This window comes from Myxocyprinus asiaticus, chromosome 9, assembly GCF_019703515.2.
Source record: "Myxocyprinus asiaticus isolate MX2 ecotype Aquarium Trade chromosome 9, UBuf_Myxa_2, whole genome shotgun sequence".
Lineage (NCBI taxonomy): Eukaryota > Metazoa > Chordata > Actinopteri > Cypriniformes > Catostomidae > Myxocyprinus > Myxocyprinus asiaticus.
In genome coordinates this window covers 47,794,088-47,817,051 of record NC_059352.1, presented here as the reverse complement: position 1 = coordinate 47,817,051, position 22,964 = coordinate 47,794,088, and the positions used below count along the sequence as shown (strand labels likewise).

Genomic DNA, 22,964 nt, shown 5'->3' with positions numbered 1-22,964 from the left:
GACACCGGACGACGCACCCTGAAAACTGCACCGTTTGAACGGTTTCATGCTAAAGAGCCGCTTAAAAGTACTTTTTTTTTCTCTCTCGTAAATGTAAAGGAGTGTAAATGTCAACATCATACTGTATGTCGAAAGGATTGAAGCCTGTCACGCAAAACATGATGTCATCGTTTATGTCAAAAAATATCAGTCTGCTTTTTTATTCTATCCATTACTCCTGGTCGGAGTATTCCGTAAATATTTAGTTTATACGTAGGGTTACGTCCTACCTAAGTTTAATGGTGCAACCCTCAATTATTTAGTAGTGCCTAAATTGTGACTTAGTGCCCATTTATGCTACAACTAGTCTAAGTTGTAACTTATGTATAGCTGGTGCAACTGGCCCCTGGTGCATAAGGTGATTAAAAAGGGGGGAAAACGCCAGGGGGATTAAAAATACACAAGAAGAAAAAAGTAAAAAGTGTTTAAGTATTTATTGAAAATATCGACGCTGTAAGTGTGACGCTAACGCAGCCTGCAGCGGCCCCTTTAAGAAACTCCGGGATGTTTGACCGTCTGCGGCGGCGCGCTCTCGCGAGGTCTGCGCACGAGAGTAAACAGTCGCCATTTGTCGAAAGTAAGAAAGAAGAGCTGAAAGTGTGGCGGACAGTTTGCTCATATTTACACAGATAACTCCTGAACTACATCCCCCCGCGGTTGTGTTATAATACGTGATATTCCAGCGGGAGTTTATGAGTGACTGAGGCCTGGCAGTACAAACACACTGCAGCATTACCCTGCAGCTCATCACTCCCACAGGGGCAGAACTGCAGAAAAATACCCCTGCACTGAAAAATGATCATTGAAGACCTCGAAGCCTTGAAGACATGGCTCTCCAAGACTCTTGAACCGATGTAAGTGAGGTTGCTGGTGCAATTTGCACAAATATGATGCTTGCACATGTGATTACTGTCTTTATTTTGTTTTATGCTTAACAGTATATGTATATGCTCCTGAACGTCTATGGGTATAAAGTTTTTTAAAAGATGGCTTTAAAATAGTTACTGACAAATGCATTGTCTGAGAACACATAAAGGGACAGTTCACCTAAGAAAATCATTTACGGCGAACGATAGCCTCAGTAACCATTCACTTCCTTTGAATGGAGAATAAAATACAGTGAATTGTGACTGAGGCTGTCATTACCTAACATTCTGGCTAACATCTCCTTTTGTGTTCCAATGAAGAAAGGAAGTCATACAGGTTTGAACAACATTATGAGGGTGAGCAAATGACAGAATTTTCAGTTTATTTTTTTTATGGTGATCTATCCTTTTAAATGATAGTCCAGGTAAGGGTTCTGTTTGAATGTGTGTGTTAATTTGTATTAATACTAAGGCTTGACCCTACCATCTCCTTGTTGTATCTACTTTGTAGTTTTTTCCAAGTACATGTGTATGCATTAAGGACAGGTGCCTGTACAGATATAAACAGGACACATCCTAATTTTTGCACTTTATGTGTGACTGCAGATTATTATTATTATTTTTTTGTTTAATGCAAATGAAGTGAATCTTTTCCATAGATGTGATGCCGATCCTTCCGCACTTGCCAAATATGTGGTTGCCTTGGTGAAGAAAGACAAATCCGAGAAGGAGTTGAAAGCACTATGCATTGATCAATTGGATGTATTCCTCCAGAAAGGTAAAATCAATATCTATCCATGTTATATAGATAGGTCACGTTCATAAAATAGTGGCGATGCAGTTCTCAAGACCAGACCCCTATCTAGATGTCAAATGTGGTTGCATTTATTCCCTGAAGTCAGTTCTGATGCCAAAGTTTTTTTTTTTCGTACTGGATGTGAATACTTGCTGTGGTCTGTCAAGCTTGAAAAAGGACTAAAGAAACACTATAAAAACTATAAAAAATGTAATAAATAGCACCCATGTAAGTTATATGGGTTTTTAGCGACATTAGGGTGAGCAAATAATGAGAGAATTGTAATTCTGGGGTGAAATATACCTTTAAATCCTTAATGCCAGAAGATCACAAGGGCCTTTGTTAAAATATAAACAATATTCTAGCCTTTAGATTATATAAATGTATACACACTTTAAGGATTGTTGCCAGTCTATGAATTCCTAATACTGTTAAAGGAATAGTTCACCCAAAAATGAAAATTCTCTCATCATTTATGTACTCATCCTCATGCCATCCCAGATGTGTGACTTTCTTTTTTCTGCAGAACACAAACGAAGATTTTTTTTTAAGAAAATCTCATCTCTGTAGGTCCATACAATGCAAGTGAATTGGGTCCAGAACTTTGAAGCTCCAAAAAGCACATAAAGGCAGCATAAAAGTAATCCATAAAATGTATGTGGTTTAATCCATGTCTTCTGAAGTGATCCAATCGTTTTTGCAGGGTTCACCATTAATTTGAACTGGCATATTAAAGAGATTTTTACTTGCCTGATTAAAATCTCAGTAACGAATGTTAGCTCAATAGCGTGGGATTGCGGGGATTGAGCACAATTTTAATAATTCCCGCATGTTTCACTTTCAAAATGCAGGGAATTCCCTCTATTGCATCGGCCTCTCTCCCTCTCACCTTCACTCATGGTACAGCATTCAGCAGCTTGTGAGCGTGAGCAGTTGGGAACTCATATTTACTGAACTTTAGATTTTACATATATAAACGGGTATAAACCTGTAAATTGGACATGCGAATGGTGTTGTACAACATCTCTGTAAGCGAACGATGCGATAAAACTATCGCTCCTGTTTGTAAACAACAAAGCTGACTTCATCTCAGGTGCGCAACGTTGAAGAAATCAAATTTTGTCTTGTCACATCGTGGCACTACCTCATAGCTAATACAGAAATAAAGGCAGAAATTGCAAAAACACTTTGTGTAATAATACCATCTGTAGAGTGAAGAGAAATGCTTAAACAGACTTCTGCATCATCCTGAAGACCTGTTACATCTCTCATCTTTCTAGAGCTCCATCTGACGAATGTATCCGAGGTATTTTATCTACCATGTGAATCAGTCAATTTTAATATGAATATAACAATATACAGTAAATTATAATAATATTAATACTATAAAATTAATAAATTACACACAATGAAAATATATTTCCTATCTTTAATATGCATATCTGTTTTGAATATACAACATAACTGATTTAGCAGCAGGTTCTCTCAGGATTTTATCTGTTAACATTTTCAATGCATTTTGTCAGTATTAAACAGACGTTTTTAATGCAACTGGTGAGAACTGACTTCTGATAATTTACTCAAAAATGAAAATTTGGTAACACTTTACTAAAGGTTCCATTTGTTAATGTTAGATAATTACATCAGTTAACATGAACCAACAATAAACACCACTTTTATATAATTTATTAATCTTGGTTAATATTAATTCCAACATACAGGATATTAATACATTTTCATACATTAAAATAAAAAGTTGTATATGTTAACATTAGTTCATGCACTATGAACTAACAATGAACAGCTGTATTTTTATTTTTTTAGTAACTAATATTAACAAAGATTTAAAATGCTATAAAATATTGTTCATTGTTTGTTCCTGATGCTAATGCATTATCTAATGTTAATGAATAGAACCTTATTTTAAAGTGTTACTAAAAATTCTGTCATCATTACTCACCTTCATGTTGTTCCAATCTGGTCTGAATTTCTATCTTTTGTGGTTAGAGAAAATGTTAGTTTCAGTCTCAATTCACTTTTATTTTATGGAAAAAAAGATGCAGTGACAGTGAATAGTGACTGTGACTAACATTCTATTCTATTTTTTTTTCTTTTTTTCTCCCAATTTGGAATGCCCAATTCCCAATGTGCTTTTAAGTCCTCGTGGTTGCGTAGTGATTCGCCTCAGTCCGGGTGGCGGAGGACGAATCCCAGTTGCCTCCGCGTCTGAGACCGTCAACCCGCACATCTTATCATGTGGCTTGCTGAGTGCGTTGCCATGGAGACATAGCGTGTCTGGAGGCTTCACGCCATCCACCGCGGCAACCACGCTCAACTCCCCACACACCCCACTGAGAACGAAGCACATTATAGCCACGAGGAGTTTACCCCATGTGACTCTACCCTCCCTAGCAACTGGGCCAATTTGGTTGCTTAGGAGACCTGGCTGGAGTCACTCAGCACGTCCTGGGATTCGAACTAGCGAACTCCAGGCCCCTACTGTGACTAACATTCTGACAAAAATCTAATTTTGAGTTCCTTAGAAGAGAGAAATTCATACAGGCTAATGATTTACCGTCTTTCTGCACTGTGTTCTTAATGGTTCTTAGGTGTAAATGATGGAGGTTTTTCTTTCTTTTCTTTCTTACGTCCTTTCTTTTGTTTTTGTCTCCAGACAAGTAACTTTTTTACTTGGACAAAGGACAAGCACATGACAGTGCTTAATGTCGAGCCCTGGGTTTTGGGTGAGAACAGACTAAAATATAGTTCCTTTTTCACTGTAAATCTTGACATCAGCAGTCTCCTTAGCGATCATGATTTCAAGCTCAGTTACACTTTCCAGCGCCATCTAGCACTCTGTGCATGCATCAAGTACTAGGATGTGTAATCAAGCTTGAAATCACAATCGTGCCAAGAGATTACTTTTATGCTACCTTTATGTGCTTTTGGAGCTTCAAAGTTTTGGACCCCATTCACCCATTGTATGGACCTTCTAAAATATTCTTTATCTAAAAGATATTCTTCTAAAAATCTAGGTTTGTGTTGAGCAGAAGAAAGTAAGTCATACACATCTAGGATGGCATGAGGGAGATTAAATGATGAGAGAATTTTCATTTTTGGGTGAACTATCCCCTTAACATGCTTGTGCTTTCATTGCGCAGAGACACAGATATTTGTGGATAAACTTTTTGAAGCTGTGAACACAAAGAGTTACCTACCTCAACCCGAACAGCCAACGTTCATAAGCAGAACTGAGACTATCCAGCGCACAGATAAAGATGAATCGAAGAGAGAAGAGGTAAAATAAAAAATGAACGGAGACTAAAATCCCATCAGACATTTGTTAGTGAACACTCATGTTAAATTATGTCCTTAAATTTCACCTATAATGTTTTTCTTTAAAAAAAAAAAAAAATGTTTCTGAATTCTTTTTTTTTTTTTTTTTTTTTTTTACACAAGCAGCCAAGCCGAGATGAGGAAAGAGATAAGAAATTCTCCAGGAGAATAAACCACAGTCCGCAGTCTAGCTCCAGATACAGCCGAGACAGCAGGTGAGCATATTTGTTGTTTCATATTCTATTTTCCAAAAATGACATGCTAATTAATAGAGGTCGACCAATAGTGGATTTTGCTTATAAGATAACTAAGGTTGTGGAAAAGGCAGATAAACGCTCAATCGTCAGACTGTTTTTAAAGTTGATTTATAGGACGATTTGTAAAGAAAATTCTTCAGAAATAATAAGAAAGTAATATCAGAAAAAAATTATGATTTGGTGCATAGTGCGAGGCTTTTAACTATAAACAAGCCTGAAACACATCAGGGACTCTTATTTTGGCTCTATATTTAAGGTTTGACCAAATAAAGCTTTTTATTGTCTATATATTCACCAGAGGAAGGGTTTAGTGTATATACAGTTGAAGTCAGAAGTTTACATACACTTAGGTTGAAGTCATTAAAACTAATTTTTTAACCACTCCACAGATTTAATATTAGCAAACTATAATTTTGGCAAGTCATTTAGGACATCTACTTTGTGCATTACACAAGTAATTTTTCCAACAATTGTTTACAGACAGATTGTTTCACTTTTAATTGACTATATCACAATTCTAGTGGATCAGAAGATTATATACACTGTTAACTGTGCCTTTAAGCAGCTTGGAATATTCCAATTAGCCAATTAGTTTCTGATAGGAGATGTACTGAATTGGAGGTGTACCTGTGGATGTATATTAAGGCCTACCTTCAAACTCGGTGCCTCTTTGCTTGACATCATGGGAAAATCAAAAGAAATCAGCCAAAATTTGTGGACCTCCACAAGTCTGATTCATCCTTGGGAGCAATTTCCAAACACCTGAAGGTACCACGTTCATCTGTATAAACAATAGTACGCAAGTATAAACCCCATGGGACCACCCAGCCTCCATACCGCTCAGGAAGGAGATGTATTTTATCTCCTAGAGATGAACGTAATTTGATGCGAAAAGTGCAAATCAATCCCAGAACAACAGCGAAGAACCTTGTGAAGATGCTGGAGGAAACAGGTAGACAAGTATCTATATGTATCTATATCCACAGTAAATCAAGTCCTATATCGACATAACCTGAAAGGCTGCTCAGCAAGGAAGAAGCTACTGCTCCAGAACTGCCATAAAAAAGCCAGAGTACAGTTTGCAATTGCACATGGGGACAAAGATATTACTTTTTAGAGAAATGTCCTCTGGTCTAATGAAACAAAAATTTAACTGTTTGGCCATAATGACCATGGTTATGTTTGGAGGAAAAAGGGTGAGGCTTGCAAGCCGAAGAACACCATGCCAACTTTGAAGCATGAGTGTGGCAGCATCATGTTGTGGGGGTGCTTTACTGCAGGAGGGACTGATGCACTTCACAAAATAGATGGCATCATGAGGAAGGAAAATTATGCAAAATCTAAAGAGATCAGCCAGGAAGTTAAAGCTCGTCACAAATGGGCCAAGCATACCTCCAATGTTGTGGCAAAATGGCTTAAGGACAACAAAGTCAAGGTATTGGAGTGGCCATCACAAAGCCCTGACCTCAGTCAGATAGAAAATTTGTGGGCAGAACAGAAAAGCATGTGTGAGCAAGGAGGCCTACAAACCTGACTCAGTTACACCAGTTCTGTCTGGAGGAATGGGCCAAAATTCCAGCAGCTTATTGTGAGAAGCTTATGGAAGGCTACCCAAAACATTTGACTCAAGTTAAACAATTTAAAGGCAATGCTACTAAATACTAACAAAGTGTATGTAAACTTCTGACCAACTGGAAATGTGATGAAAGAAATAAAAGCTGAAATATATAATTGTCTCTACTATTATTGTGACATTTTACATTCTTAAAATAAAGTAGTGATCCTAACTGACCTAAGACAGGGAATGTTTTCTAGTATTAAATGTCAGGAATTGTGAAATGTGTGTATGTAAACTTCTGACTTCAACTGTACTTTACCAAATAAGATTTAATGAGGAATAAGGTTTATTATTATTTACAAGAAGTTTGAGACATGATATATGTACTTACAAGGCATTTTTTCATATAGTCAATTTTTTTTTGTATGCCTTCGCTTCATTTTAGATACTTCAATATCTAATCAATAAACAAAATATGCACTGAAGTGAGGATAAAATATGGATGAATATGGACAATGATGAAAGATTGAGGAACTCAGAGAAATAAAAAAAAAAAAAGCTTTACATAGCTATTTAGTAGAGGTAGACAGATATATCGGTTTTACCGATTAATCGGTGCCGATAGTTCCAAAAAGCAACTATTGGCACCGATATATCGGTAAAACTGATATATCTGTCTACCTCTGCTATTTAGCTCTGTATAGTTACAATGTCACCAGCCTCAAAAGTCTTCAAATGCATTTGCAGGAGAGATGACCGCAAGAAAGATGACCGCACTAGAAAACGAGACTACGATCGAAACCCACCCCGAAGAGACTCATACAGAGAACGCTACATCCGCAGAAGAGAACGCAGCCGCAGTTACAGCCGCAGTCGTAGTCGCAGCTGGAGTAAAGACCGTACTCGTGACCGGGACAGAGAGCGAGATCGTGACAGAGACAGAGATAGAGATCTCAGCCGATCACGAACTCGCACACGGAGTCGTTCCAAAACTAGAAGCAGAGGTGTGACTTTCACTCTTCTCAGTTTGTGTAGTTTATTCTCATGTGTGATGTACATGATAACGTTTTAAACTTATTTCCTTTCTAGAGCGAGATTCTGTAAAGTCAAAGTATGACCACAGTTGTCCAGAGCGTCAGGAGGGGACGGCCGCAGAAGGCTACAGCGCCACACCTCTCACACCCATAAACTCCTCGGCTCATTTCCCAGTGTCCACCCTCAGTAGCACCATCACAGTCATCGCCCCCACCCACCATGGAAACAGCACCACTGAGAGCTGGTCAGAGTTCCCTCAGGATCACGCACCCTTCAGCAGAGGTGGCCCACCAAGGAAACGCTGCCGTGACTATGATGGTAGCGACTCAAGTTTTTTTGTTACGTGCTATTGTGTTAGTACAATAACAGTACTATAGTAGACAAATATCAAAATGTGTGTACTGTTATTTCCTTCCTATTATATTAACAATTTCTTCATGTGCAAATAAATGACTAAAATTTGACTAAACAGAAATCAGAAGAAACTTCTATCTACCATTTAAAATACAATCTTATTTTTTTAAAGATAATTTTTTACAAAGCTAAAGTTTTGTGTGAAATTGAGTAAATGTAGCACTGAATAAGAGTTTATTCATTTTTTTTTAGCAATTTTATGTTTGTTATTTACTATATTAAATTGTGTGATATATTGGCATTGTATCGGCCTGTCCGCCACCCGGGGTTGAATGATGTCAAAGCTCGGTTTGTTTTGATAATGTGAATGCTGTTTTCTGAACTTGGGTGTGTACCCACGAACTGCACCCGGGTCCACTTGAAAAGGTGGTCTGGGGAACGGTTCATGTGAACTATGGTACGGTTCACTGCTGATATGAACATAGTCGTACCAAATTGCGGAAGTTAACCGCTTGTGATGACATATAATTTGTGTCTTTGCAGGCTCGTGACCGCAATTATTATGATATAATGCATTTCTCCTACATGCTTGTGTCCAATACACCTCCTTCAGAGAGCAGCTCACATTCTTCACATCTCTTGCAACACATCCATGGGCTCGCGGCAGACAAATGCTAACATTCATGAACATTCAGTGTATCCGTGGGAGACAAACACAAGTGTTGTTCTGTGCATGGCGAGTTTGCATGGTAAATCCAAAGAGACAAACTTTATTACTTAACACAGTGACGTCTTCTCAAGTTGTTGCCTAGTTACAGTGGTAAACATCTGCCGCTTGTACTCAAATTGATGATGTAATCGGACTGTGGTTCATTCCCAAATAATATGATGTGAACACAGACCAGCGTGAGCAGTGGGGGGGGACGAACTCTGGTTCGGGCAAAGCAATCGAACCAAGTGTGAAAGCACCCTAAAAAGCCCATATCGGTCGACCACTAGTCTCACCCCCTCATTTTGTGTGTGTGTGTGTATGTGTGTGTGTGTTCTGCATTGTAACTGATTTGTAGATTGTATTTGACAAAAAAAAAAAAGATTGTTGTATTTTTCTATGATCGGTCAATTTTGACCGTGAACAGTAAACATTTTTTTTTTTTATTACCACTTACACTTATTGAATCGAGTCCACATTTTTTGTGTGTCATCAGATGGCAAGTGGAGGAAAAGCCACCAAGTCTTGTACTGCTCAGATAAACAAAACCATTTTTATTATGTCGTTAAATTGATTTCAGTCAAAAATGAACAAACCGTATACAGGTGCATCTCAATAAATTAGAATGTCGTGGAAAAGTTCATTTATTTCAGTAATTCAACTCAAATTGTGAAACTCGTGTATTAAATAAATTCAATGCACACAGACTGAAGTAGTTTAAGTCTTTGGTTCTTTTAATTGTGATGATTTTGGCTCACATTTAACAAAAATCCACCAATTCACTATCTCAAAAAATTAGAATACATCATAAGACCAATAAAAAAAACATTTTTAGTGAATTGTTGGCCTTCTGGAAAGTATGTTCATTTACTGTATATGTACTCAATACCCTGGTAGGGGCTCCTTTTGCTTTAATTACTGCCTCAATTCAGCGTGGCATGGAGATGATCAGTTTGTGGCACTGCTGAGGTGGTATGAAAGCCCAGGTTTCTTTGACAGTGGCCTTCAGCATATCTGCATTTTTTGGTCTCTTGTTTCTCATTTTCCTCTTGACAATACCCCATAGATTCTCTATGGGGTTCAGGTCTGGTGAGTTTGCTGGCCAGTCAAGCACACCAAAACCATGGTCATTTAACCAACTTTTGGTGCTTTTGGCAGTGTGGGCAGGTGCCAAATCCTGCTGGAAAATGAAATCAGCATCTTTAAAAAGCTGGTCAGCAGAAGGAAGCATGAAGTGCTCCAAAATTTCTTGGTAAACGGGTGCAGTGACTTTGGTTTTCAAAAAACACAATGGACCAACACCAGCAGATGACATTGCACCCCAAATCATCACAGACTGTGGAAACTTAACACTGGACTTCAAGCAACTTGGGCTATGAGCTTCTCCACCCTTCCTCCAGACTCTAGGACCTTGGTTTCCAAATGAAATACAAAACTTGCTCTCATCTGAAAGGAGGACTTTGGACCACTGGGCAACAGTCCAGTTCTTCTTCTCCTTAGCCCAGATAAGACGCCTCTGACGTTGTCTGTGGTTCAGGAGTGGCTTAACAAGAGGAATACGACAACTGTAGCCAAATTCCTTGACACGTCTGTGTGTGGTGGCTCTTGATGCCTTGACCCCAGCCTCAGTCCATTCCTTGTGAAGTTCACCCAAATTCTTGAATCGATTTTGCTTGACAATCCTCATAAGGCTGTGGTTCTCTCGGTTGGTTGTGCATCTTTTCCTTCCACACTTTTTCCTTCCACTCAACTTTCTGTTAACATGCTTGGATACAGCACTCTGTGAACAGCCAGCTTCTTTGGCAATGAATGTTTGTGGCTTACCCTCCTTGTGAAGGGTGTCAATGATTGTCTTCTGGACAACTGTCAGATCAGCTGTCTTCCCCATGATTGTGTAGCCTAGTGAACCAAACTGAAAGACCATTTTGAAGGCTCAGGAAACCTTTGCAGGTGTTTTGAGTTGATTAGCTGATTGGCATGTCACCATATTCTAATTTTTCGAGATAGTGAATTGGTGGGTTTTTGTTAAATGTGAGCCAAAATCTTCACAATTAAAAGAACCAAAGACTTAAACTACTTCAGTCTGTGTGCATTGAATTTATTTAATACACGAGTTTCACAATTTGAGTTGAATTACTGAAATAAATGAACTTTTCCACGACATTCTAATTTATTGAGATGCACCTGTATAGGAAGGTTGAGGTTCCATTTCAGGCAGTAGACAGCAAGGAAGCTCACTGGGTTTTAGAACAGTGCTTACATTTATTACAGAGTAACCATTGATTGCAACTTTTGATTTTGTCTTCTTGCAGAGAAAGGCTTCTGTATGCGAGGAGACATGTGTCCTTTTGACCACGGCAGTGATCCAGTGGTGGTGGAGGATGTTAATCTTCCCAGCATACTTCCCTTTCAGCCGCCGCCTCTTCCTGTGGTTGACGGGCCACCTCCGCCTGGCCTGCCACCCCCTCCCCCGCTCCTGCCCCCACCAGTGAACCTCAGACCCCCTGTGCCCCTGCCGGGCACCTTGCCTCCCAGCCTGCCCCCTGTTACAGGTACGACCGTCATGTGCATCACTGTATGCAAAAATACATGATGTTTGGAAAGACAGCAACGTAATATAAAGAGCCATTTAGATGAAAACTTGACAGCTTTAACAGTTTCCACCAGCATTGGTCGTGTGGATTTAAGGTTTTAAATGCTTGAGTTTGTGCAATCTTTTAAAAAAATAAATAAAAGCTCTTGCACTTCTGTTCTATTATATTCTGTTTGAAGATTTGATCTCTCTTTCAGGTCCTCCTCCTCCTTTTCCTGCTCTGCAACCACCTGGTATGGACGGCCCTCCAAACTCCATCACCGGCTCTGTGCCCACTATAGTGACGTCAGGGATCCGGCCTCCGATCACTCAGCCCCCACCACCCCTCTTCACATCAGGTAAGTGTTCACAGTCGCTCTGCAGGGCTCAGTTATAATCCAGTAATAAAGTGATGACTTGGCTCATTAGGTGTTTTTCATGGAATGTCACATCTTGAGCCTGCACATTCATTTTATTTTTAATTTGTGTAAACTAGCACAGGTATGAAGGAAATTGGTTACCTGTGACAACTGTCAATTATTCAGTTTTGTGGTCATTATGCAGAAATATTTGAACATAGAATGCTGAGATTAACTAATCAGAATCAAGTATTCCAGGGAGCCATATAATATGGCTGTTCTAAATGCTTATATTTCATAATCATGGAATTATACTTTTTATTTGTTGATATAGACTCATTTGAGCCAGACGTGTATAATCCTGAGGCTCCCAGCATGAACTCGCGGCCCATGTACAGACACCGGGTCAATGCTCAGCGGCCCAACCTAATTGGTCTAACCATGGGAGAGGTGGATCTGCCCTCTAGAGGTAACAGAGAGACCTGGCGTCTCTTCTGAAGTGGCTCTTTATGAATATAATAAGTCTTGCAATCTTTAAATATAAAAGTGTGGGCAATGTTTCTAATGAACTTTTATCTTTATCTTTCTCTTTGCTGTGTGAAACTCTTTCAGAGAAAATGTCAAACAACAACAGTATGCGAATAGTTTTGGAATCGGACTCCAGGAAGAGAGGGCCTGGAATGATTGACAGAGTGATTCCTACAAAGAAATCCTGGTTTGACAAGTAAGACAAAGTCATCATTATTAATAAAATAAACACCTGAATGTCCTCGTCTAAATGAAACCATATTTGTAGGAGATTTAACTTCCATAATGGGATGTATTTTTGAGTGAAATATTCAGCAGGATATAATGTAGGGCAGGACTAGTATTGTTCTTTAGCGGGTGTTTTTTTTTTAATTTATTTTTTGTATTAATTATTATTTTTCGCCGTTATTACGTTTTGATTACACTGGTGAATCATGAAAATTAAACAAGTGGCATTCATTAAGAAATTACATTTGAAGTCAGAAGTTTACATACACTTAGGTTGAAGCCATTAAAAAAAAAGAATTGTGGACCTCCACAAATCTGGTTCATCCTTGGGAGCGATTTCCAAATGCCTGAAGGAACCACGTTCATCTGTACAAACTATAGTGCACAAGTATAAACACCATGGGACCACACAGCCATCATACCGCTCAGGAAGGAGATGCATTCTGTCTCCTAGAGATGAACGTAGTGCTAAAAGTGCAAATTAATCCCAGAACAACAGCAAAGGACCTTGTGAAAATATCCACTGTAAAATGTATCCTATATTGTCATAACCTGAAAGGCTGCTCAGCAAGGAAGAAGCTACTGCTCCAAAACCACCATAAAAAAGCCAGAGTACAGTTTGCAAGTGCACATGGGGACAAAGATCTTACTTTTTGGAGAAATGTCCTCTGGTCTGATGAAACAAAATGGCAATAATGCCCATTGTTATGTTTGGAGGTAAAAGGGTAAGGCATGCAAGCCAAAGAACACCATCCCGTGAAGCATGGGTGTGGCAGCATCATGTTGTGGGGGTGCTTTGCTGCAGGAGGGACTGGTGCACTTCACAAAATAGATGGCATCATGAGGAAGGAAAATTTTGTGGGTATATTGAAGCAACATCTCAAGACATCAGCCAGGAAGTTAAAGCTCGGTCGCAAATGGGTCTTCCAGATGGACAATGATGCCAAGAATACCTCCAAAGTTGTGTCAAAATGGCTTAAGGACAACAAAGTCAAGGTATTGGAGTGGCCATCACAAAGCCCTGACCTCAATCTGAAAAAATTTGTAGGCAGAACTGAAAAAGCATGTGCGAGCAAGGAGGCCTCCAAACCTGACTCAGTTACACCAGTTCTGTCTGGAGGAATGGGCCAAAATTCCAGCAAATTATTGTGAGAAGCTTGTGGAAGGCTACCCAAAACGTTTGACCCAAGTTAAACAATTTAAAGGCAATGCTACTAAATACTAACAAAGTGTATGTAAACTTCTGACCCACTGGGAATGTGATGAAAGAAATAAAAGCTGAAATATATAATCCTCTCTACTATTATTCTGACATTTCACATTCTTAAAATAAAGTAGTGATCCTAACTGACCTAAGACAGGGAATGTTTTCTACGATTAAATGTCAGGAATTGTGAAAATCTGAGTTTAAATGTATTTGGCTAAGGTGTATGTAAACTTCTGACTTCAACTGTAAATGGGGTCAACTAGGCCTGTCACGATGAATAAATAATCGTCCAATCGCGGTTATTTGATTTAACTGCAGTTATTTGAGAGAACCGCTATTATAATGTACTTCAATTTCCAATCACCTTTTAATGTCCAAATAAGGGAATTTTAAGCGAATATATAAATGTAATGAACAGCGCATTTGTGTGTCATTCAGTTGAACTCCGAGCGTCACTGAGCGACACCACGGATGTCAACCAGAGCAGCTCCTGTCCGAAAGAGACCATGTAGCACTTCTCAAGCACTCTGATGTGTGTGCCGTCAGCAGTGCTCGCACCAGACTCCAGCAAAAATATATATGAACAAGGGTTAGGATAGTGAACACTAAGAGCTCTGGCTTCACTTTAAATGATCATGTAATGGCAATGTTCCTGGTCAAAGCGGGTTCATACTCACAGTGTTAGTGACACACAGTGACATAGAGGAGACACGCTTACTCTATTTCTGAGGAGTGATAAAATGATCAAACAAAATCCCAAAGATTTTTTGGTTAATCAAAGAGAATTAAAATAACGTATGAAAGTGAAGAAATTAGGACAGAAATATTTTACTATTGCATAATATTATATAATATAAATATATATATAAAAAAAAAAATATATATATATATATATATATATATATATATATATATATATATATATATATATATATAATATAAAATTGTAAACATGTAAAATTGACCAAAACTAAAGTTGACCTAAAAGAGGCATTTTAAGTATTTAGAAATATTTTGATATTTAAAACATTATTATTCATGACATTCATAAGTTTTAAAGCCTTAAGAAAATTATATATCCCTATTTTATTATTTGTTTTTTATTTTTGAAGTTAAATATGTAAAAATGACATCTTAAGGTGTATTAATCACACATGCACCTTAAGAAATATACCAATTTATATGACAATTATTCATGAAAGCCGTAAAAAATGACACTTAATCGCCATAACCCTAAAACATACAATTTATCGTCATAATCACAAGTATTTGTTTTGACAATTAATTGTCAGCTAAATTTCAGAATCATGACAGCTCTGGGGTCAACTTTGCTTTCATGTTCTGGAGCAAATAAAAAAGCACAAAGAGACAAAATGTGTCTCTGTATTTTGTATAAAATATTTCTATTTTTGGAGAATGCTCAATTGGGGGTAAAAAGTACATATATTTCACCACTGCCCTATTAATATAATGTGTCTAAAGTGTGCAACAGGTGTTATGGTAAGTAATATTCAGACAATTATCCATAAATCGAATACTTTTTTTTTTTAAATGTAAGATTGGATTTGATTTTATACTACAAAAAAATTTAAGGTCAATAACTACATCCAAAAATGCATCCTCTTCTGAAAGTAATACAGTCTATAAATAAAATAAACACATTGTACATTTATTAAAGCTGTCAATTTAACACATTAATTTAGTAACATAAATTCCGTAATAAAAATATGTATTTTTCTACCATCGGAGCAATTCAAGCTTAACAAGAATGGCTTGTTATAGAAATTGTTTTTTGTTTTTTTTAATCTCATCAGTCCATTTCATTGATTTCTGTGACATCACTGTAAATGTTTGTATTTTAAGAAAATAGTTTTTTGCTCCACAGGCCAAACTTCAACAAGCCCAACAGTCAGAGCTTTCACAGAAAGGTTCCCTACTCTTTACCAAACGCCAAACTGGCAATCAGGCAGATTCCACCTGAACTCAACAACATCAGCAAACTCAACGAGCACTTCAGCAAGTTTGGCACCATCGTCAACCTGCAGGTACTATGATTAAAGTCCAATATAGGATGTTGATATTTAATGGTCACAGAAGGCTTATAGACATACTTCCTCTGTTTAAGGTGGCATATAATAATGACCCAGAGGGGGCGTTGATCCAGTTTGCCTCCCCTGAAGAAGCTAAACGGGCTATACAAAGCACAGAGGCTGTGCTGAATAACCGGTTCATCAAAGTACACTGGCACAGAGAAGACACAACAGAACATGCACACACCACACCACTTCCAGTATGAAAGTTATTTATTCATTTTTAAGTGTTTATAATAGGGCTGGGTGAAACGGGCAAAAATATTATCACGATATTTTTTTTCATATCGTTCGACATCAATATTAATCACGATATACATTCACATTTGCACATTTACACAGTTTTTGAAATTTCCAAGTTGACAGAAGAAAAGAAATAAAAAAATCCTAAACAGTCAAAATAGTCTATACAAAACTGTATTGGGAGACCAAAGACAGCCAAAGCAGTGGTGTCTGAGGGACCTTCTACCAAAATATTAAAATATTTTAATGAGTTTATCAATCGAGTGCAGTTGGATATGAATGTTAAAAGATCATCTGTTCGTTTTGAAGCATAATGACAGCATATCATTTTTAAATTCGAATTATTTTTATATTTCGTTACATTCAGATACCCAAGTATGGGGTTTTATATTTTCATTAAAATGAGCAAGACTAATTTTATTGTCTTGTCATCCATGCCAGAGATGATGACATCTGATTCAAATATTCAAGAATACAGCGCAGAAAGATCAGATCTGGTGTACAAAGCACTGTTGTTTTGTTGCGCTGCTAACCAGAGATGATAAGAGGGCGTAACTGTCGTCATGATGTCTTGCAGTCTGGATTAAATTAATCTAGAGTCAGGACCCGGACCACGGTGACTGGTGTAGCGGTGACGTTAGCAACTTCATACAGTCTGAGGCTGCATTTCCACTGATGCTTGCTCTGGACCGCTGTTAATTCTACAGTCCACCTCGCGAGCGTGGCGCTCGGCTTCCATAGGAATGAATTGAAAGTGCTCGCTCATCTTTGCTCACCACGCGCCAGTAGAAACGTACGATAAGAAATCCGAACTGCTTGCATTTTTAGCAACATGCACCTGATTGTCTAGATCAGGGCTACTCAACTTCGGAAAGGTCAGGGGCCACAAAGCTGGATCCCTGTACCCTTGAAGGCCGTACACTTAATTATTATGAATTTTATATTATATTAATAATATATATATATATATATATATATATATATATATATATATATATATATATATATATATATATATACATACATACATACATACATACACACACACTACCGTTCAAAAGTTTAGGGTCACTTACTCATTCTTTATTTTATTTTTATTTTTTTCACATTTTAGAATAATCGTAAAGTCATCACAGCTATGGAATAATAGAAATGGAAATATGGGAATTATGTTGTGACTAAAAAAATCCAAAATAAATCAAAACTGTGTTATATTTTAGCATCTTCAAAGTAGTCACCCTTTGCCTAGAATTTGCAGACATGTACTCTTGACATTTTCTCAACCAACTTCTTGAGGTATCACCCTAGGATGCTTTTTAAACAGTATTGAAGGAGTTCCCATCTATGTTGGGCACTTAGTGGCTGCTTTTCTTAATTATTCGGTCCAAGTCATCCATTTCAAAAACTTTTTATTTTTATATAAAATTTTAGTTTTATAATGAAATAAATTAATATGGTGGCACAATTATATTTTTGTCTACAAAAGTAATTTCAAATATTTAAGCATACACCTTCAGATCAAAAGATTTTTAAGATCATGGAAAACATTTCAGGCAAGTGACCCCAAACTTTTGAACGGTAGTGTAGATATACACCGATCAGCCACAACATTAAAACCACCTGCCTAATATTGTGTAGGTTCCCCTCGTGCTGCCAAACAGTGCAACCCGCGCTATTCTTCTCACCACAGTCGTACAGAGTGGTTATCTGAGTTACCGTAGACTTTGTCAGTTCAAACCAGTCTGGCCATTCTCTGTTGACTTCTCTCATCAACAAGGCGTTTCCATCTGCAGAACTGCCCATCACTGGATATTTTTTGTTTTTGGCACCATTCGGAGTAAATTATAGTGACTGTTGTGCGTGAAAATCCCAGGAGATCAGCAGTTACAGAAATACTCAAACCAGCCCATCTGGCACCAACAATCATACCACAGTCTAAATCACTGAGATCACATTTTTTCCCCCATTCTGATGGTTGATGTGAACATTAACTGAAGCTCCTGACCCGTATCTGAATGATTTTATGCACTGCACTGCTGCCACACAATTGGCTGATCAGATAATCGCATGGATGATTGTTGGTGCCAGTCGGGCTGGACCTACACAATATTAGGCAGGTGGTTTTAATGTTGTGGCTGATCAGTGTGTGTGTATATATATATATATATATATATATATATATATATATATATATATATATATATATATATTATAATAATAATAATAAGTTAACATTTTTAAATTAAGAATGTTGGAATGTTAGTTAACGGGATAGATCACCTAAAAATTAAAATGTTCTCATCATTTACTCACCTTCATGCCATCCCAGATGTGTATAACTTTCTTTTGCTGAAGACAAATGATGATTATTTAGAAAAAATATCTCAGCTCTGTGGATGAGGGACAGATCATTATTTAAGTCCTTGGTTTTTTTATTGTAAATCTCCACTTTCACTTTCAGATGTGAAAGAAAGTCATACAAAATTGGGATTGCATGAGGGTGAGTAAATGATGAGAGAATTGTCATTTTTGGATGAACTATCCCTTTAGTAATTATTTTAAACATAAGGGTTGTAACAGTTTGATTTTCTGAAATAGATCAGTTCTGTTGTCACTGTGGTTATCAGCTAACAAACACCATGAGTGTTCAACATCACATATACCAGAGATGTTCAAAAATAAGAGTGATATATCCAAAATTAGCACCAAAAATCTGCCAGTGACAAGTCATAAAAATTTGTTCACCCCCTTAGCATTTTGCGCAGAAGTAAATCACTAAAAAGCATTTGCGTGAAGGTGTCTCAACACCGTCACTGCAGGAGAAACTGTTATTTTTTCCTGTAAATACTGTTGTCATGATGAGTACATATCTCTGATGAGCTATTCAAGAGACTGGACAGATTCGCGCCGTGTTGAGCAACTCTCAAGTGAGATTGCGAGCGCGCATGTTTGATTGACAGACCTTGCACGAGCACACGTACTGTGTATGAACGTGCACGCAGACTGACTGCCGCTCTCACAACATCAGCCATGCTCTGATTTTTTTTGGGGGGGGGGGGATTTTCTCCCCAATTTGGAATGCCCAATTCCCAATGTGCTCTAAGTCCTCGTGGTGGCGTAGTGACTCGACTCAATCTGGGTGGCGGGGGACGAATCTCAGTTTCCTCAGCATCTGAGACCGTCAATCCGCGCATCTTATCACATGGCTTGTTGAGCGCGTTACCACAGAGACCTAGCGCATGCGGAGGCTTCATGCTATTCTCTGCGGCATCCACGCACAACTCACCACGTGCCCCACCGAGAGAGAGAACCACATTATAGCGACCATGAGGAGGTTAACCGAACGTGACCCTACCCACCCTAGCAACCGGGCCAATGAGTTGCTTAGGAAGCCTGACTGGAGTCACTCAGCACGCACTGGATTCGAACTTGCGACTCCAGGTGTGGTAGTCAGCATCTTTACTTGCTGAGCTACCCAGGCCCCCCAGATATTTTTGTTCTTGCAGTTGAATTCCCTCTCTAACGTGGTTCAGCGATGTAGAGAACTAGCGTAAATCCTCATGAAAATGGACACCTCACAATTCATACAGATTTGATAGGCTGCTGATAAATATATTTCTTATGATGATATCATAACGTGGGCTGCAAAAGATCACTCGTGGGCTGAGTGTGTTGAGTAGTGCTGGTCTAGATGTAGAACACCGGCTAAATATCGAAAATAACTAAAAGCTTATCTATATCGTGGATTTTTTATCGCGATAAATATCGAGATCGTTTTATCGCCCAGCATTATTTATAATTATATTTTTAACACACATCTTTTTACAAACTGATTATATATATATATAGATGTACTAGTGCTGTGTGCAGCTCTGATTGTGATCTGTCATTTGTGTAGAGTGTACAGGCCACCCAGGAACATCCTGTGACCACACCGAAACAATCAGTCAAAGACCGGCTCGGACCCCTGCCCACACCCCACCCTGAACCCCTACAGGACCTCAGCGTTGCTCCACAGGTAAATTAACGTGTTCACATTTGTTTGTGTCCTTGCTGTATTTGCAGTCTGACAATGTCTGTTTTTCCGTTCTCTGCAGAATACAACCAAGACTTCAGTGAAAGAGCGTCTGGGCTTCTCGAAACCAGCTGGCCTTGGAGGAAAGGTTTGTTTTCTTGTGGTCTTAAGAAGATTCATGAAGACTGGTCCACATTGCAGATTATTTCATCCAAGAAAGTCCAGTCTGGTCTCTCAGACATAACGTAAAGCATTCTTGGTTAAATCTTGCATGTCTTCACAGGTCTTTTCCACATCAACTGGCCTTACCAAGACGGTTTATAATCCAGCAGCATTGAAATCAGGCCAGAAGAGGGCACCATACAGAACAGCAGTCAGCTCAGAGGATGCCTTAAAGAGGAAACTGGTTTGTGTAAATATGTTACAAACAGGGTTGGGAGGGTTACTTTTAAAATGTATTCCACTACAGATTACAGAATACATGCTGTAAAATGTAATTTGTAACATATTCTGTTAGATTACTCGTCGCCAGTAGCGTAATCTAAATTCTTTGATTAATTTTCACTTGTTTTGACTATAAATCTGCCAGTACAGTAAGACAAAATACACTTACAGTACATTCTCTGAAAAAAAAAAAAAATGATATCTCTTAGAAAAAAATATAATCATGCCTTATAACAGGTGCATGTAAAAGGGCTAGAAATAGCATTTTAGCTTAGCATAAAGCTAATGTTCACATGGCAATTTACACTATTTCTGCTGCTCCAAACTTACATGCAAACACTTACAAAGAAAAGCTTGTCCTACATCTGCTCTTAATGTGTTTGTGAACTTGTGTTATTTCACTAGGAGGCGCTGAAGCTTCAGCAGGACGTCAGGAAGAAGAAACAAGAGATTTTGGAGAAGCACATTCAGACGCAGAAGGTGTAACATTAATCGTTAACATTGTGACTAAAAAAGGGACATTTTCCCTTTATTATGTAGTGATAACTGCCAAGGTAAAAGTGTATTTGCAGAACATTTATAGGAAACTTGTATCCAAATAGTCTCTAATTGATTCTACTCAAGTGTGCAGGACAATTAGCTATTTGTTGTTGGGCAGTTGACAATATGGGTGTGTTTTTTTTTTTTTTTTTTTTTTTTTTTCTCTCTCTCCAGTTTTAAGGTGCTCAGTTGGCCAGTGCTAGTTTGAGTCTGGCTAGCATCATTTCAAAAAGTAGTTTTATTTATTTGGTGTTGCTGTATACTAAATTATATTTTGTGTGTGTGTCCTTAAGTTGCTTATATCAAAGCTGGAGAAGAACAAGTCCATGAAGGTGGATGATAAAGCTCAGATCATGCATACACTCACCACACTTACCAACAGCATCACCAAACTGCAGGAGGAGATCAAGGGACTTTCTTGTACCAATGCAGTCAAGAGCACGCCCAAGAGCAAAGCCCAGGTACATAGTTTTGAGCACACTCCTTTTAGCCTAGTTAAATATAAATAGATATATTAGCAAATTTAATAAAACCATTCTGCCTTCAAGTATTTTTCTATTAAATAAACATTGATTTAAATATTCAGGAGAAGTGTACTGTAGTAAAATAAAGAGCAAAAAAGCAAAACATATTACAAGCTATATAACAAATACCAACAATAGAACAAAGATACAAATTATTCAAAGTGCTTGAAGGTTTTTTTAGGTATTACACAGCCGTTTTAAGACAGTTAATGTGTACTACTGATATCAGGGTTGGTAAGGTTACTTTTAAAATGTATTCTATTACAGATTACAGAATATATGCAATACAGTGCATTCCGTTAAATTACTCAGGGTTAGTAACGTAATCTAAATACTTCTGATTACTTCATTATTCGATTTTTTTCACCTGTTTTGATGATTAACAAGTTTAGAACAATTGGGAAAAAAAAAAAAAAATCTGCCAGTGCAGCATGATAAAATACACTTCTATTTAAAAATAAATAAATAATCTGGAAAAAGCCTAAATATCCTATGCAGTGTTGCTTCTAAAAACAAGATAAAGTACATTTATCTCGTCTTATGGATTTTTTAATATTTTGACAGGAGAACAATACAAAAACTTATCAAGAATAATATTTTTGCAGTACATCTTATATCTAATATCAAAGGTATTATTAGAGAAAAAAAACGTAATGTCTAACGTAAATGTTCATAAGAGAAAAGAATTGTGTTGGATTTACATAAAATATATACGTAGCATTTTTGCATCATGCTTTTTTAGTAAATTCAGTTTAAGGCATTTTATGTCAGCATAACTAGAAAACTTTGTTAGATATGCTCAAATGTATGAGTTCATTCAACTTTAACAATTAATAGCACAATGTTTCAAATTAACTTTAATATTGTTGTTTCTTCATAATTTAATTGGCTCAAAAGTAAATAATGACTAAGTTCAGACATTAACTATTTCTGCTGCTCCGAACTTCGAAAACCCACAGTGGACACAACGATTTTCTCTATGAAGCTCCCAAAGAGAAAGTTCCTCAATGATGTCATATCTATCATTTCACTCATATCAGTGTGAAAGTGGCCTCTGTCTGCTCTTTGGATCGCATAATTTATATGGATAAATGTTTTCCAAATGAATAGACTAAATATTAAATGAAAAAAAATAAAAAATAAATATTGCAAAGTAATCTCTTCAGTAATACTTACTGAATGTAACTGTATTCTGATTACCAACTATTTAAATGGTAAAAACACCGATCAGCCACAACATTAAAACCACCTGCCTAATATCATG

General features: G+C 37.6%; 1 protein-coding gene across 2 annotated transcripts in view; it reads left to right on the top strand.

Annotated features, from left to right (window-relative positions):
• Positions 1-588: 588 nt before the first annotated feature.
• The window catches only part of LOC127446080 (RNA-binding protein 26-like), a 29,969-nt gene continuing 7,593 nt past the window's right edge, over positions 589-22,964 (top strand). Inside the window, exons 1-17 of one of the 2 annotated variants that reach the window (XM_051706729.1) lie at positions 589-893; positions 1,565-1,683; positions 4,863-4,999; positions 5,164-5,252; positions 7,600-7,856; positions 7,942-8,205; positions 11,263-11,502; positions 11,741-11,881; positions 12,216-12,350; positions 12,494-12,605; positions 15,730-15,889; positions 15,970-16,134; positions 20,076-20,195; positions 20,275-20,340; positions 20,476-20,598; positions 21,042-21,116; positions 21,470-21,637. In XM_051706729.1, coding sequence (XP_051562689.1) covers positions 835-893; positions 1,565-1,683; positions 4,863-4,999; positions 5,164-5,252; positions 7,600-7,856; positions 7,942-8,205; positions 11,263-11,502; positions 11,741-11,881; positions 12,216-12,350; positions 12,494-12,605; positions 15,730-15,889; positions 15,970-16,134; positions 20,076-20,195; positions 20,275-20,340; positions 20,476-20,598; positions 21,042-21,116; positions 21,470-21,637 — 2,430 coding nt within the window. In that variant the 5' untranslated portion in view covers positions 589-834. Of the gene's footprint in view, positions 894-1,564; positions 1,684-4,862; positions 5,000-5,160; positions 5,253-7,599; positions 7,857-7,941; positions 8,206-11,262; positions 11,503-11,740; positions 11,882-12,215; positions 12,351-12,493; positions 12,606-15,729; positions 15,890-15,969; positions 16,135-20,075; positions 20,196-20,274; positions 20,341-20,475; positions 20,599-21,041; positions 21,117-21,469; positions 21,638-22,964 lie in introns of both variants that reach the window. The other variant, XM_051706728.1, reaches the window with a different exon arrangement.